At 38.6% G+C, this 16,044-nt stretch overlaps 1 protein-coding gene across 8 annotated transcripts in view; it reads right to left on the bottom strand.

The window, feature by feature from the left end:
- Positions 1–16,044, bottom strand: part of RBL1 (RB transcriptional corepressor like 1) — a 59,669-nt gene that overhangs the window by 19,519 nt on the left and 24,106 nt on the right. For all 8 annotated transcript variants that reach the window (XR_012018551.1, XM_072800938.1, XM_072800937.1 and 5 more), the window contains 5 exons: positions 13,615–13,752; positions 12,459–12,623; positions 10,506–10,638; positions 4,896–5,162; positions 3,876–4,087 (listed from right to left, as the gene is read on the bottom strand). Coding sequence is in view for 7 of the 8 variants with exons in the window: in XM_072800938.1 (XP_072657039.1) it covers positions 3,876–4,087; positions 4,896–5,162; positions 10,506–10,638; positions 12,459–12,623; positions 13,615–13,752 (915 nt within the window). In the remaining variant the exon portion in view is untranslated. The remainder of the gene's footprint in view (positions 1–3,875; positions 4,088–4,895; positions 5,163–10,505; positions 10,639–12,458; positions 12,624–13,614; positions 13,753–16,044) is intronic.

Consider the following 16,044-nt stretch of genomic DNA (forward strand, 5'->3'; position numbering starts at 1 on the left):
ATCACCTTATTTCTGGTTGAGATGGCCAAGAGATAAACGGAATCCATTTCGGTCAGACAAGTGGGAAAGATGCTAAAACTTTGTATTTGTGATAGAAAATAAAAGATACAGTCCTAACTTAAAAGATTACAAGAAATATGTAATTAAATAATACTTGTTAAGTATCTTTTACAGAGTTGATCCAATGCATTACAGAAACATATTCTGAAAGTCTTCTGATTTTAACAAAAAATTCATAGAAAATTCCATTCAGGCACAGAACACCAGTATCACATGGAGTTCAACATAATTAATAGCTGTAATTTATTCAAGGAATGGTTATTTTGAATTCACTATAGACCTGGACACTTATGCTCCTTATAGATAAAGACATACTATTCTCTTTGAGGATAAATTTTTCTATCTCCTAATCTATATCAATATGCTAAAAAAACCAGATTCTGAAATAGATTCAGAATTAAAAATTCAAAACTAAAGTTTTATTTCTGTCAATCTTAGATTCATTATCAAAGGCAGAAATCTGCCATTTTGAAAATTAAAAATAGGGAATGGGGGAAAACCTGCATTTTCAATCTCTGTTTTTAAAACAAGCCTAGAGGGATCCCTGGGTGGCACAGCGGTTTGGTGCCTGCCTTTGGCCCAGGGCGCGATCCTGGAGACCCGGGATCGAATCCCACGTCAGACTCCCGGTGCATGGAGCCTGCTTCTCCCTCTGCCTGTGTCTCTGCCTCTCTCTCTGTGTGTGTGTGTGTGTGACTATCATAAATAAAAATAAAAATAAAAGAAAATAAATAAAACAAGCCTAGAAAGGCACAAAGTGGAGGTAGGATTTGGGGAGTCAGAGTAGAGGAGGCAATGGGAGTAGAGAAAAGGGCAAGTCTTTCAAGAATTAATGATGAAGGGCAGCCCCGGTGGTTTAGCGGTTTAGCACTGCCTTCAGCCCAGGGTGTGATCCTGGAGACCTGGGATCGAGTCCCATGTTGGGCTCCTTGTGTGGAGCCTGTTTCTCCCTCTGCCTGTGTCTCTCATGAGTAAATACATAAAATCTTAAAATAAAATAAAATAAAATATCTCTTTTCCTATACCACCAATAATGAATAACCCCAAAATAAAATAAAGAAAGCAAATGCATTTATAATATCATGAATAATAGTTAGGAATCAACCAAGGAGGTAAAAGAGTATATACTGAAAACTGCAAAATGCTGCTGAAAGAAACTAAAATAATAAAACACTGTATGTTAACTAAAAAACAAAATACCCAAAACACAAATAAATGGAAAGATATCCCATATTTGTGGACTTGAAGGCTTAATAACAGTAATAAGATGTCAATACTAGTCAAAGCAATTTAGATTCAGTGCAATCCCTATCAAAATCCCCATGATGTTTTTTTACAGAAATAGAAAAATCCATCTTAAGAAAAATCCATCCTAAAACTCATGTGGAATCTCAAGGGGCTCTGGATTGCCAAAATAATCTCGAAAAAGAAGAACAAAGTTGGAAGGCTCACATTTCCCAATTTTAAAACACACTACAAAGTTCTAGTAATCAAAACAGTATAGGACTACCATAAACACAGAGATTAAGAGGACAGGGATGCCTGGGTGGCTCAGTGGTGAGTGTCTGCCTTGGCTCAGAGCGTGAGCCCTGGGGTCCCAGGGTTGAGTCCCACACATTGGGCTCCCTGCATGGAACCTGTTTCTCCCTCCACCTGTGTCTCTGTACCCCACCCCTGCCCCGTGTCTCTCTCATGGATAAATAAATAAAATCCTAAAAAGAAAAAAAAGAAATTACGAGGACAATGCTTAGAAAAGAGCCCAGAAATAAGCTGTCACACATATGGTTCAATGGCTTTGGAAAATGGTGCCAAGACCATTCAAGGGGAAAGAGTCTTTTCAACAAATAGTGTTGAGAAAACAGATGCAAAAGAATGAGGATAGATCCTCATCTTCTACCATATACAAAATTAACTCAAAGTGAATCAAAGAATTAAACACAATTGCTGAAAATATAAAACTCCTACAAAAAAACAGGGGGAAAAGCTTCATGACATTGGAATGCTCCATGATTTCTTGGATATGACACAAAAAGGAAAAGACAGTAAAATAAAACATAGACAAACTGAACTTCTTCAAAGTCAAAATGACTATCAACACAGAGAAAAGGAAACTCCTGGAATGGGAGAAAATACTTGCAGATTATAAACCTGATAAGGATTCTTATCCTGAATATATAAAGAACTACAGCTCAATGACAAACCTCAAATACAAAATGGGCAAAAGACTTTAATAAATATTTCTCCAAGGAAAACAGATGGCCAATAAACACATGATGGATGCTCAACACCACTAATAATTAGGGAAATGCAAATCAAAACTATGAGATACCACTTCATTCTGTTTTTCTTTTTTTTTTTTTTAAGATTTTATTTATTTGAGAAAGAGCAAGCGAGAGCGAGCATGAGCAGGGAGGGAAGAGAGAGAGGGAGAAGCAGACTCCTTGCTAAGCAGGGAGCCTGATGCGGGGCTCAATGCCAGGACCCTGCCATCATGATCTGGCAGAGACTTAACCGACTGAGCCACGAACGTGCCCTCCCCACTCTTCAGTCTCATTAAAATGGCTACTATCAAAAATAACATGGGACATGTGGGTTGCTCAGTGGTTGAGCATCTGTATTCCTTTGATTCAGGGTGTGATCCTGGGGTCCTGGGATGGAGTCCTACATCAGGCTTCCTGCATGGAGCCTGCTTCTCCCTCTGCCTTATGTCTCTGCCTCTCTCTCTGTGTCTCTCATCAATAAATAAATAAAATCTTAAAAAATAACAGAAAACAGAGTTGACAAGAATGTGGAGAACTTGGAACCTCATGTATGGTAGCAGAAATATAAAACTGTTTTTTTTAAAGAATTTATTTATTCATGAGAAGGAGGGGGGCAAAGACACAGGCAGATTCAGAAGCAGACTCCATGCAGGGAGCCCAATGCAGGACTCCATCACGGGACTCCAGGATCATGCCCTGAGCTGATGGCAGAGACACTCAACCCCTGAGCCACCCAGGCGTCTCTATAGCAGGAATATAAAATGGGGCTGACACTGTGGAAAATGGTATGACAGTTCCTCAAAAAATTAAATTCAGAATTACTATTCCACTTCTGGGTATATATACAAGAAAACTGAAAACAGAGACTTGAGTAGATATTTGTACACTAATGTTCATAGCAGCATTATTCACAATAACCAAATGGTAGAAACAACCTAAATGTTCATGTATGGATGAACTGAAAAACAAAATGTGATATATAAATACAGTGGGATATTATTCAGACTTAAAAAGGAAATTCTGAATGATGCTATAATATGGATGAATCTTGAAGACTTATGCTAAGTGAAACAAACCCTGTTACAAAAGGATGCATATTTGTACTTATATGAGGTACCTGGAATAGTTAAATGCATAGAGACAGAAAGAAGAATGGTGGCTGCCGGGAGCTGGTGGTGGGAAGAGGAATGGGGAATTATTGTAATTGGAACAGAGTTTCAGTTTAGGAAGATGACAATGTTCTGGGATGGATGATGGTGAAAACTGTGTATCAATGTGAATGTACTTAATGAAACTTTACTGTACACTTAAAAATGGTTAAAATGATAAATTTTATATTATGTATATTTTACCATACACACAAAAGAGAATGCTAAAGGTGCTCTATTACTCAATAGATGCACTGATTAAATGAGATCATTTTATTTTTAAATAATCTCTATACCCAATATAGGGCTCGAACTTACAACCCTATGATTAAGAGTCACATGCTCTACTGACTGAGCCAGCCAGGCACCCCAAATGAGATCTTTTGGATGCCATAAAATCACATACCTTTCTATAAAACAGTGCTAAAGAACCAGTTCTCTTTGGTTTGCTTATTCCAGTTGGATGTGCCTCTTGCGCTTTAGTCAGATGAGTCTGTTTCGGAGAAGCACCAATTAATGACTGAGCAGTAAGTGATATAGGACTCTCGACTTTGGACTCCTGAGCTGTGTTCATGGAAATTGGTATCAGTGTGATTTCTCCAGCATCATTTGCAATACCTAAACATATAAACAAGAGTTTTCAGTTTTAGAAATAAGCTGCATGTGTTCCAGAAAGGTTGTCAATTATCTTTAACTATCTATGTATAAACATAGGAATAGGTGAGAAAAGGAGAAGAAATCCACAAAAATATTAATTCTAGATTTTTTTTTTTAATTCTAGGTTATAACACCCTTGTTTTCTATTTCTGCTCTGAAAAAATACTGTTTTCTTTTGAACTCTAAAGGAGATGTTTTTAATCAAGAAACAAGATTTTTGCAACTCATTCATAAAGCTCAGATAAAAAAGTAAAATAGTCTTAACAAAAAGAATGGTAAATTTTTAAAATGTGAAAATTCAAAAAACCGTGTAAGTTCAAAACAAAACAAAAACAAAAGATGGAAACAGGATTTTTATGGCAATGACACTATTCTGTATAATACTATAATGGTGGATATGTGTCATTAAACTTTAGTCAAAATCTATACAATGTACAATACCAAGAGTGAACCCTAATGTAAACTATAGACTTGGGATAATAATGATGTGTCAATGTAGGTTCATCCATTGTTAACAAATATGCTATTCTGGTGCAGGATGCTGATGGTGATGGAAGCTGTGTATGTGTGGCAGTGGGTATATGGGAAACCCCTGTACCTTCTACTCAATTTGCTGTGAACCCAAAACTGCTCTAAAATAATAAATTAAAAAAAAATAGTACAGGTTCAAAAGAAACTGGGTTAAAAAGGCCACGTGATCCAATCCAGCAAGACAAATCTTAATTAACCAATTCAGAAAAAATATAAGATAAAGGCATTAAAATGTTACCGTGCAATGGGATTGTAACTTTATGTCCTGTTGTCCCTGTGACTATGGCTGTGGCCATAGTTAGAAGACTCTGCCCAGGTGAAATTGATATATTTTCAGCAGTAATGCTTGAAGAAGGGGCAATTTTCAATTTTGTTCCTTCTGTTATGATCCTGTCCACAAGCATTTCCTTTGGGGGGTCTTCCCCAAAAAGTCTTCTCTTAGCACTCCCTGCAGTAGGAGAACTGTAGCGTTCATGGACAGAAATTGGAGACAATGGTTGCATATCTAATAGAAAGAAAAATAAATTTATTTATTTATTTATTTTTAATTTTTATTTATTTATGATAGTCACAGAGAGAGAGAGAGAGAGAGAGAGAGGCAGAGACACAGGCAGAGGGAGAAGCAGGCTCCATGCACCGGGAGCCCGATGTGGGATTTGATCCCGGGTCTCCAGGATCGCGCCCTGGGCCAAAGGCAGGCGCCAAACCGCTGTGCCACCCAGGGATCCCAGAAAAATAAATTTAAAACAGTTTGATCATATTCCCAAATAATGCATCATACTCATTCATTCAAAAAATAGATATTGAGCTACTATGTTAAGCACTAGGGATTTAGCAGTAAATAACATGGCTTCTGTCTTCATGAAATATAAGAAAATCTAGTGAAAGAATGAAAAGTCATTACATGTGAAAATTATGATAACTCATCTTCTTGGTTTCCCAAACTCCTGCCTACTACGAAAGGAGCAAAACAAGGGACACCTGGGTGGCTCAGGGCATGATCCTGGAGTTCCGGGATCGAGTCCCACATTGGGCTCCTGCGAGGAGTTTGCTTCTCCCTCTGCCTATGTCTCTGCCTTTTCTCTGTGTCTCTCATGGATAAATATATAAAATCTTTATTTTTTTTTAAAGATTTTATTTATTTATCCATGAGAGACACAGAGAGAGAGAGAGAGGCAGAGACACAGGCAGAGGGAGAAGCAGGCTCCACTCAGGGAGCCCAATGTGGGACTCAATCCCGGGTCCCCAGGATTACACCCCGGGCTGCAGGCAGTGCTAAACTGCTGCGCCACCGGGGCTGCCCACATAAAATCTTTAAAAAGGAAAAAAGGAGCAAAACATTAAGGGTAAAGTAGAGGTTGAGAGGTAGAATGAAGTGACCACTAAATTGAAGTAGTCCAATTAGCTTCTGTCCCTCAATTTTATCTAGTAAATAAGGAAAATCAGTGATTTGGTTCACAGTTTTGCTTCTTCCAATATGCCCACACATAAGCAGTTTAAGGTACTATGGCTTTCTCACTTAGTAGGTACAGAATCATCTTTTATAAGCCCATTAGAAGATAAAGATACATAAAGGTGATATGATTAACTTGCCTTAATCTGAGGGTTGGCAGTGTGTTGATCAAAAATAAAGTTAGGTTATAGATTATATCTATTTTCAATGCTATCCTTCCATAGGAGCAGCTTTCCCTCTCTACCAAATGCAAAGGTTCCCCTAGCCCCTTACAATCCTACATCTTTAATCCTTCCTTACCTTCCCCAATCCATTGTTTCTTTACAGGAATATGATATGCTTTATTCTTTAAATTTTTTTTTATTCTTTAAGTTTTATTTATTTATTGATTGATTTATTTGAGCGCGCATGCACGCACACGTGGGGCAGGAGGAGGAGCAGGAGAGGGAGAATAAGAACCCTAAGCAGGCTCTAAGTCCAGTGCAGAGCAGAAGCAGGGCTCAATCTCATGATCCTGAGATCATGAGCTGGGCCAAAATCAAGAGTCAGATGCTTAACCAACTGAGCCCTCCAGACGCCCCTTTATTCTTTATTTTTATTAAAAAAAAAATTATTTATTTATTCATGAAAGACGCAGAGAGAGGGGCAGTGACATTGGCAGAGGAAGAAGCAGGCTCCCCGGGGGGTACCTGATGTGGGACTCCATCCCAGGACTCTGGGACCACGACCTGAGCCAAAGGCAGACACTCAACCACTGAGCCACCTGAGCGCCCCTACTTTTTATTTTGGAAAAGATTTTACTTATTTGAGAGAGAAAAAGAGAGTACACAAGTGGGGGGAGGGGCAGACAGAGAAGCAGACTCCCCACTGAGAAGGGAACCCAATGCCACTGGGCTCCATCCTGGACTCCGGGATGATGACCTGAGCCCAAGGCAGATGCTCAACCAAATGAGCCACTGAGCCTCCCTATTTTAAAACTTTTTATTTTTTTAATTTTTAAAAGGATTTTATTTATTTATTCATTCATTCATTCATTCATTCATGAGACACACACAGGCAGGCAGAGGGAGAATCAGGTTCCTTGCAGGGAGTCCAATCCAGGACCCCAATCCCAGGATCCCAGGATCACGCCGAGCTGAAGGCAGATGCTCAACCACTGAGTCACTCAGGCGTCCCTATTTTAAAACTTTTTAAAAGTAATTTTTATACCCATCATGAGGCTCAAACTCACAATCGAGATCAAGAGGTCCCCAAACCACTGACTGAGCCAGCCAGGCACTCATATACTATGCTTTTTAAGTGAAAGCATTTCAGGGCACCTCGCTGGCTCAGTCGGTGGTACATGGGCCTCTTGATCTTGGGAGTCTTGGGTTTGAGCCCCAGAATGGAAGAGATCACTTAAATAAGTAAATGTTAAAGAAAATAAAAAACATTTCACTATTTATTTTTACATTCACTAGATAACTAGACAGCCATATAATATATTTTCAAAACATGCTTACGAGGTATAAAGATTACTTCTGGCAATGATTTGACAGCTCTCTGTATTAATGAGGTAAGTGGACAAATAGTCATGGTTTAACAAAAATCTCTCTGTAATTCTGGGGCTTATGAAAGCGGCTCTGATTTCCCAACCTCAGTAGAAAGTATTAAGTTTTATTGTAGCTCCCATTACTAATGGGAGTCTATCTGGATCCTTTTTCTTATTCTTTTTAAAGATTTCATTTATTTATTCATGAGAGACACACAGAGAGAGGCAGAGGCACAGGCAGAGGGAGAAGCAGGCTCCCAAGTGGGAGCCCGATGTGGGACTTGACCCCCGGACTGGGATCAAGCCCTGAGCCAAAGGCAGACACTCAACGGCTGAGCCACCCAGGCGTCCCAACCTGGATCCTTACACACAAGAAATCTAAGGCAGCTGTTGAATCTGACTAGAAATGTTAAAAGCTGACATTTCAATAGAGGATTCACATTATAGCCATGAAGTTAGCTGTAAACCCCTTCAAATTATCTTTTCCTAGCCCAGTTGTGGAAAAGCTACAGTGAACAACTAATAAATATACAAATTAATTAATTGTCTTCTTCTGCCCAGAGTCAAGGCTCAATATTAATTGTTTTCTAAGGATTTTTTCATTATTTGATTCTCTTGGTTGCATTTTTAAAAAAGACTTTAGGGGCAGCCCCAGGGGCTTAGCGGTTTAGCGCCACCTTCAGCCCGGGGCGTGATCCTGGAGAACCAGATTGAGTCCCAGGTCAGGCTCCCAGCATGGAGCCTGCTTCTCCCTGTGTCTCTGCCTCTCATGAATAAATAAAATCTTAAAAAACAAAAAAACAAACAAAAAAAAAAACACTTTACATTTACGTATTTACTTACTTATTTTTTTTTTTTTTTTTTTTTTTACTTACTTATTTTTTTGTTAAAGACTTTATGTATTCATGAGACACATAAAGAGGCAGAGACATAAGTTGAGGGAAAAGCAGGCTCCCTACAGGGAGCCAGATGTGGGACTTGAGCCCAGGACCCCAGGATCACAACCTGAGCCAAAGGCACAAGCTCAACCACTAAGCCACATAGGTGCCCTGAGATTTAACTTATTTATTTGAGGAAGAGAGAGAAAGCGTGTGCAAGAGAGAGCAAAAACAGGGCAGAGGCGCAAAGGGAGAAGAAGAAGCAGACTCCCTGCTGAGCAGGGAGCCCAATGTGGGGCTTGATCTTAGGACCCTGGGATCATGAACCTCTCCAAAGGCAGACACTCAACTTGAGCCACCCAGGCACCCAGTAAAATTTCTTAAAGATCATAAAATAATCCTAATCATTTCCATTGCTTATGAAGATTGTTTTGTATGCAGAGCTTGCACATTTTTATAATCTAGCACTAGATGTAAAGCAAAGACTATGCATGTGCCTGCACGCACACACAATTATGGTCCAAAAAAGGATCAAGAGCTATGTGAAAAATGAATACTTGTTCATCTAAAGTTAGTTCAGGGATATGTGATCAAAAGATTAGGGGTGCCAGGGTGGCTCAGCAGTTTAGCACCTGCCTTCAGCCCAGGGTGTGATCCTGGAGTCCCGGGACTGAGTCCCACATTGGGCTCCCTGCATGGAGCCTGCTTCTCTCTCTGCCTATATCTTTTATCTCTGCCTTTCTCTCTCTGTGTCTCTTATGAATAAGTAAATAAAATCTTAAAAAAAAAAATCTTAAAAAAAAAAAGAGGTGGATGCTCAACCAACTGAGCCACTCAGGTGCCCCTCTGCTTCAAATATTTATCTTTCTACAGAGACATACATGGAAAAAGAACATAACTTTTGTCACATCTGAAAAGTAGGTATTTTGCTTATTCACAGAGTTTTCCATTAGCATTTAGAAAAGCTGTATGTTGGGGCACCTAGGTAGCTCAGTTGGTTGAGCATCCCACTCTTGATTTCAGCTCAGGTCATGATCTCAATATCATGAAATCAAGTCTCATATTGGGCTCCATGCTTAGTGTGGAGTCTGCTTGAGATTCTCTCTCTCCCTCTGCCCCTCACCCTGTGCTCTTTAAATAAATAAAATCTTAGAAAAGTTGTGGGTTTATTAAAATGCTAAAATACTCTTTCTACAACTGACATGGCAATTTAAAAAAGAGATATTAAAAATCAGAGCAACAGGTCTGTGAGATGGAGCCCCCCAATTTGGCTCTGCACTGGGTGTGGAGCCTGCTTAAGATTTTTTTCCTCTCCCCTCCCCCACTCTTTCTCTAAAAAATGAAAAAAAAATCAGAGCAAAAATCTTATTACTTTGGTAAAGAAACTATACAATGGGCTACATAAAGGTATTGGTATAAGCCCCTCTTCATTTTTTAATTAAAAAAATTTTTTTTGAGGATTTCTTTATTTATTTGAGAGAGAAGAGAGAGCATGAGTGGGGGGGAAGAGCAGAGGGAAAAGAACAAGCAGACTGTGCCCTGAGCATGGAGCCCAATGCAGGGCTCAATCCCAGGACCCCAAGATCAAGACCTGAGCTGAGGGACGCCTGGGTATCTCAGTGGTTGAGTATCTGCCTTTGGCACAGGGTGTGATCCTGGAGTCCTAAGATCCAGTACCGCATTTGATTCCCTGTAGGAAACCTGCTTCTCTCTCTGCCTGTGTCTCTGCCCCTCTCTCTGTGCCTCTCATGAATAAATAAAACCTTAAAAAAAAAAAAAAAGACCTGAGCTGAAACCAAGAATTGGATGCTCAACTGACTGAGCCAACTAACTGCCCCTTTACATTTCTATTATTTTTTATAAGCCCCCTTTTAAATCCTGATGAAGAAATTAGATTTCATAATACTGTATTAGCAAGAGTTGGTATTTTCTTTGAGAAAATTATCTTTGTTATTTTGTTCATTGTTTTACCCATGTTGAACCTACCCCTTCGAAGACTCCCACTGTCAGTCCGAACTTCTTTGACCCTTGGATGCATTAGAGGAGACATCGGCATCATGGGAAGATGTCCCTGTACATTTCCCCCATTTCCTGTTTCAAAGTTATTTGGGAATATAACCTGTAAAATACAAAAACCTTTTGCTTTACATATAGATAAACCCACTAATGAACACTTGTAACCGAAAATTGAGAAAAAAGTTTTTTTTTAACTACTTTAAATGTTTTCTCTTTCCCTCTTTCTTTCTTTCTTTTTTTTTTTTTTAAGATTTTCTTTATTTATTCATGAGAGAGACACAGAGAGAGAGAGAGAGGCAGAGGGAGAAGCAGGCTCCATGCAGGGACTCCGACGTGGGACTCGATCCTGGGTCTCCAGGATCTAAGGCAGATGCCAAACCGCTGAGCCACCCGGGCTGCCCTCTTTCCCTCTTTCTTGTTCACAAAATAAAACTTGTATAAAGTGCTCAATAGTCAATATTGTTAAATATATCTCACTTAATCTTATAATTTATCTCCTTAAGTTTATTGACTACTTTTAGAAATAAACTGATTAGGTAGGCACTATCTATTTCCTCTTAAGGATGAGAAAATAGAGGCTCAAAATATGAAATTTGCCCAAGGACGTACAAGTAAGTGATACAGCAAGGGCTTCCCCCCAAATCCTCTTATTCAAGTCCATAGCTTTTTTTCTTTCTCAAGGGATTCTACAATGGAAATATTGATGAATACTAAAGATTGTCTAGTTAATCACAGTTTGCGGCAGAATTCCAAAGATGCGGGGCACCTGGGTGGCTCAGTGGTTGAGTGATCCTAGGATCCTGGGATCGAGTCCTACATTAGGCTCCCTGCAGGAAGCTTGCTTCTCCCTCTGCCTAGGTCTCTGCTTATCGTGAATAAATAAATAAAATCTTAAAAAAAAAAAAAGGTCCAAAGATGCATGGAAGAGAGATTTCAAGAAATCATCTTTTTAGTTCTTTCTGGTCTTGGATAGTCTTTCCAGTAGTTTGGGATTACAGAAAAATTCATCAGGTTTCATGAAGTGTAAGGAGAAAAGCAAATAAGGATGAAAAGACAGGAGTTACAAAAGAACAATACAGAGGTAAAGGGGAAAAAACTCAACTTCTTACCTGATACTAAACTGTGAAATGTGTCACTTGTATTAGGCACAAACTTCTCTGATTTTTTTCAATTTTTACTACCATTAACGAAAAATATTTAATTTTTTACATAGACATTTGAAAACTAAAAATGCTAAAATTAATGGGCTTCTGGGGGGGGGGATCCCCGGGTGGCTCAGCGGTTTAGCGCCACCTTCAGCCCAGGGCGTCATCCTGGAGACCCGGGATGGAGTCCCACATCGGGCTCCCAGCATGGAGCCTGCTACTACTCCCTCTGCCTGTGTCTCTGCCTCTCTCTCTCTGTCTCTCATGAATAAATAAATAAAATCTTTAAAAAAAGATAAATAAAATTAATGGGCTTCTAAGATAAAACTTCAAAAGGACAAATAATAAAAGAAAAAAACAGATAAATAGGACATCATCAAAATTAAAAACTCTATGTTCCAAAAGACTTTATCAAGGGGGCACCTAGCTGGCTCAGTTGGGGGAGCATGCTGCTCTTGATCTCAGGATTTTAAGTTTGAGCCCCAGCTTGGGTGTAAAGATTACTTAAAAATAAAATGTTAAAAAAAAAAAAAAAAAGTAAAACGACAACCCAAAGAATGGAAGGAAAGTTTTGCAAATCATATTGGATAACAGAGTTGTATCTACAATATATAAAGAACTCCTATAATTCAATAATAAAAAACAACCTGATTAAAAAATGGGCAATGGATTAGAACAGATATTACTCCAAAGAAAATATTACTCCAGGCTGGGGTGCCTGGGTGGCTCAGTATGTTCAGCAAATATACAGATATTACTCCAAAGAAAATATACTCACTTCTTCACAAGTAGGAACTTTGTTTGCTGAAGCCTGGAGAGCCTCCCACAATGCAGAATCGTGACTCCACGCTAAACTCTCTAAAATTTGTTCTTCAATGCTGTTCAGGTGTTTCACCATGTCCCTGGAAAGCCCTTCCTCTGAGCGGATCACCACCTCAATAACCTGATAAAAAGAAAATTGAAAAGCTTATGTAGTATCAAATAATCATTTCTGTACTAGGCTTGCATGTATGACTACCTTTGGTCTTATGATGACACAGAACCAATGATATTCTTGAACCATGTTTCAATGTCTTATTAATATATTTTATGAAGGAGTTTTTAAGATCTTCATAATACGTTCACATACATTTCTGGTTTTTGTATACACAGAAAAATGAGGAAATGATACGTGGAAACTGGCCAGAAGCCCAACAGTGGTAAAACTTAGGTCATGGGTTCCAAGTCCAGAGCTATTTTGAATTTACTGTCCCTTCTCAGACTATTCTTTCCAGTAGCTCAAAAAGAACAGAAAAAATAATGTATTTAAAAGGAATTCTGCTTATATTACGTAATTCCATTTAAATAAGAGTAAATCCTACAACAAAGTCTGAAAGTATATGCACAAAAGTATTAAGTGATTATTATTTATAATTAGGATTATAATGTATAATTTTAATATTTACATTTATATGTATTACTTGTTTTTCTTCAAGGAGAATATATTATTTATGTGGCTAAAAAAACAAAGGCATTTAACTTCTTGAATGAAAAAAGCATGTTACAAATAAAAATGAACTGCTATCAGATAAGGCCAAAAACAACACTGTCCTTGAATAAAATTACCTATATTTCTTAAGAGAAAATCTGAAAACACACAGCAACATTCAAGTAAATATACAGAAGCAATTTTCCTTAAGTCATGAAAAAAAAATTCAAACCCCACTCAGTCAGCAATTCATATGGATAAGCTTTCCAATGATCTACATTTTTCGTAACTTAAGGCATATTTTAGGTATAAAGATTTAACTCTTCAAACTAACTTTTCTATTACTACCTTGAAAGTAGCACAGATGACAAAATATTAACTAAATCATGCCAATAAGTATAATATTGGCATCGGTCTAAATTCAGACACTAGGTAACATTAAATGTTATTGTAACTCTCATCTCACCTTATAAAAATAAAATGGTCGTAAATTGAGAACTTCAATAATCCAGGGGAAAGTACGAGGTGAGCTATAGGCAAAGAGCACAATTTCCAAACAACAAGCCATCAAGGAACGATGAAATATATCCTGCTCTAAAAGAACCTTGGAGAACAGAAAAACCATAGTTTAGTATTTCTCAGCAATTTCAGCCTTTGCCATTTTATAAAGATGAGTATAGAAACAAGATAAAATAATCTGTGTATTATATTACACCAGATTATCAAAGATAAAAATTTGAGTTCTCAAACTGATAGTTTTCTTATAACATATATAATTTTGCTTAATGGTAGATCTTATAATTAAATGAGGCATATACAACAATCAGCTTTGAAATAATAAAATAGTTAATATTCCCACCAAGAGGAAGCATTAGGATTAGTTCCTTTTTTTTGGGTTCCATTTGTTTAAATACCAGTTTTATCACAACTATCTTATCAACATACAGATTTGTTAAACACTAAAATCAAAGATATTATAATATCACAGCTAAGACTAAAAAGTTCAGAGAAGTCTTTTCGTTTAAAGATTTTATTTATTCATGAGAGACACACAGAGAGAGACAGAGGCAGAGAGAGAAGCAGGCTCCATGCAGGGAGCCCGATGCAGGATTCGATCCTGGGACTCTAGGATCACGCCCTGGGCCAAAGGCAGGAGCTTAACTGCTGAACCACCCAGGTGTCCCCAGAGAAGTATTTTATTAAGAAGATAAAAGTCCTGTTTACCACTGAGTTTAAGATTTAACATAAGCTGGGGTGCCTGGGTGGCTCAGTATGTTCAGCATACTACTTTTGGCTTCGGCTCAGGTCATGATCTGAGAGTCCTGAGATCAAATCCTGAGTTGGGCTCTATGCTCAGTCGGTAGTCGGCTTGCAATCATCTCCTTCCCTCTCCCTCTGCTCCTCCCACCCCCTATCCTTACCCCCTGCTCATGGGCGCTCTCTAAAAATAAATAAATCTTAAGAAAAAAAAAAAAAAAGATTTGGGGTGCCTGGGTGGCTCAGTCAGTTAACTGTCTGCCTTCAGGTCATGATCCCAGGGTCCTGGGATTAAGCCCTGCATCAGGCTCCCTCTCCTTCTGTGTGTGCGCTCTCGCTCTCAAATAAATAAATAAATAAATAAGCACATGTTTTTTAAAGTAAATATTTTTTTTAAAAGAAAAGATTTAACATAAGTTTTCAGTTCTATAAAGTGTGTCACCATAATTCTTTCTTTTAAGATTTTATTTATTCATGAGAGACAAAGAGAGAGAGGCAGAGACATATGTAGAGGGAGAAGCAGGCTCCTCGCAGGAGGCCCAATGTGGGACTCAATCCCTGGACCCACTCAATCCCTGGATCACACTCTGAGCCAAAGGAAGACGCTCAACCACTGAGCCACTCAAGTGTCCCGCCATCCTTTCAAGTATCATTCCAAATCAACAAAAAGAATAAGAAACAGAAACTAACTTGGATAAAATGAGAAGTCGGCTATAACTGCAAACTACAATACATGACAAGTTACTTAGTAGAAAGTGGGATGGTTAAACAAGGGCCTGAAGAGTGACATTTGGAATTAACGAATTTGCTCCATGCAACCTAGGAAAAACACAGCAACTGGGGGAACAGATGGAATGGAAAGTAGGGATTAGGCAGGGGCTGACATGAATGGATGATCTGAAAGTCTGTAGTATTTAGAATTACTCTATCTAATCCCCACTCTAATGAGTTAGATGATAGGCTTCTAGTCTATCCCAACAGGGACCTGGAGAATTATTCTAAGACTGAACTCTTGGGAGGCTCAGAGCTTGAGAACATCAAGCATAAGAGACTGGTTTTAGGTGAAAGTCTACAGATTGCATTGTGAAACCAAGTTTCCCTTCCTTGCTCTGATCCACAACACCAACATTTAGGTAAGAGATTAGCAGATACTTCTCTACAGAAACTGAAATATTTCAGAAGAACCTTAAAGACACCAATAGTTGAGGGTCCCTAATATTACATGGTCGCACAAGACTTACATTCCTACTCTTGCCTATAAAACTTTGAAGCAAACTGCTTAGTCACCATAAGGTATATCTAAGAATAATCCAACAAATGAGGAAATCCTCCAACTAAAAGACAAAGATTAAAACAGAAAAAAAGGGCGCTTGGCTGGCTTAGTTGGCAGAGCATCCAACTCTTGACCTTGGGGTTGTAAGTTCGAGCCCCATGCTGGGTAGAAGAGATTATTTAAAAATAAAATCTTAAAGGGGTGCTTGGCTGGTTCAGTTGGTAGATCAGGTGATTCTTGATTTCAGGGTTGTGAGTTCAAGCCCCACACAGGACATGGAGCCTACTTAAAATTGTAAAAAAAATTCTTAAAAATTAAAAAAATTTTAGGGCAGCCCAGGTGGCTCAGAGGTTTAGTGCCACCTTC

Source organism: Canis lupus, chromosome 26, assembly GCF_048164855.1.
Source record: "Canis lupus baileyi chromosome 26, mCanLup2.hap1, whole genome shotgun sequence".
Classification (NCBI taxonomy): Eukaryota; Metazoa; Chordata; class Mammalia; order Carnivora; family Canidae; genus Canis; species Canis lupus.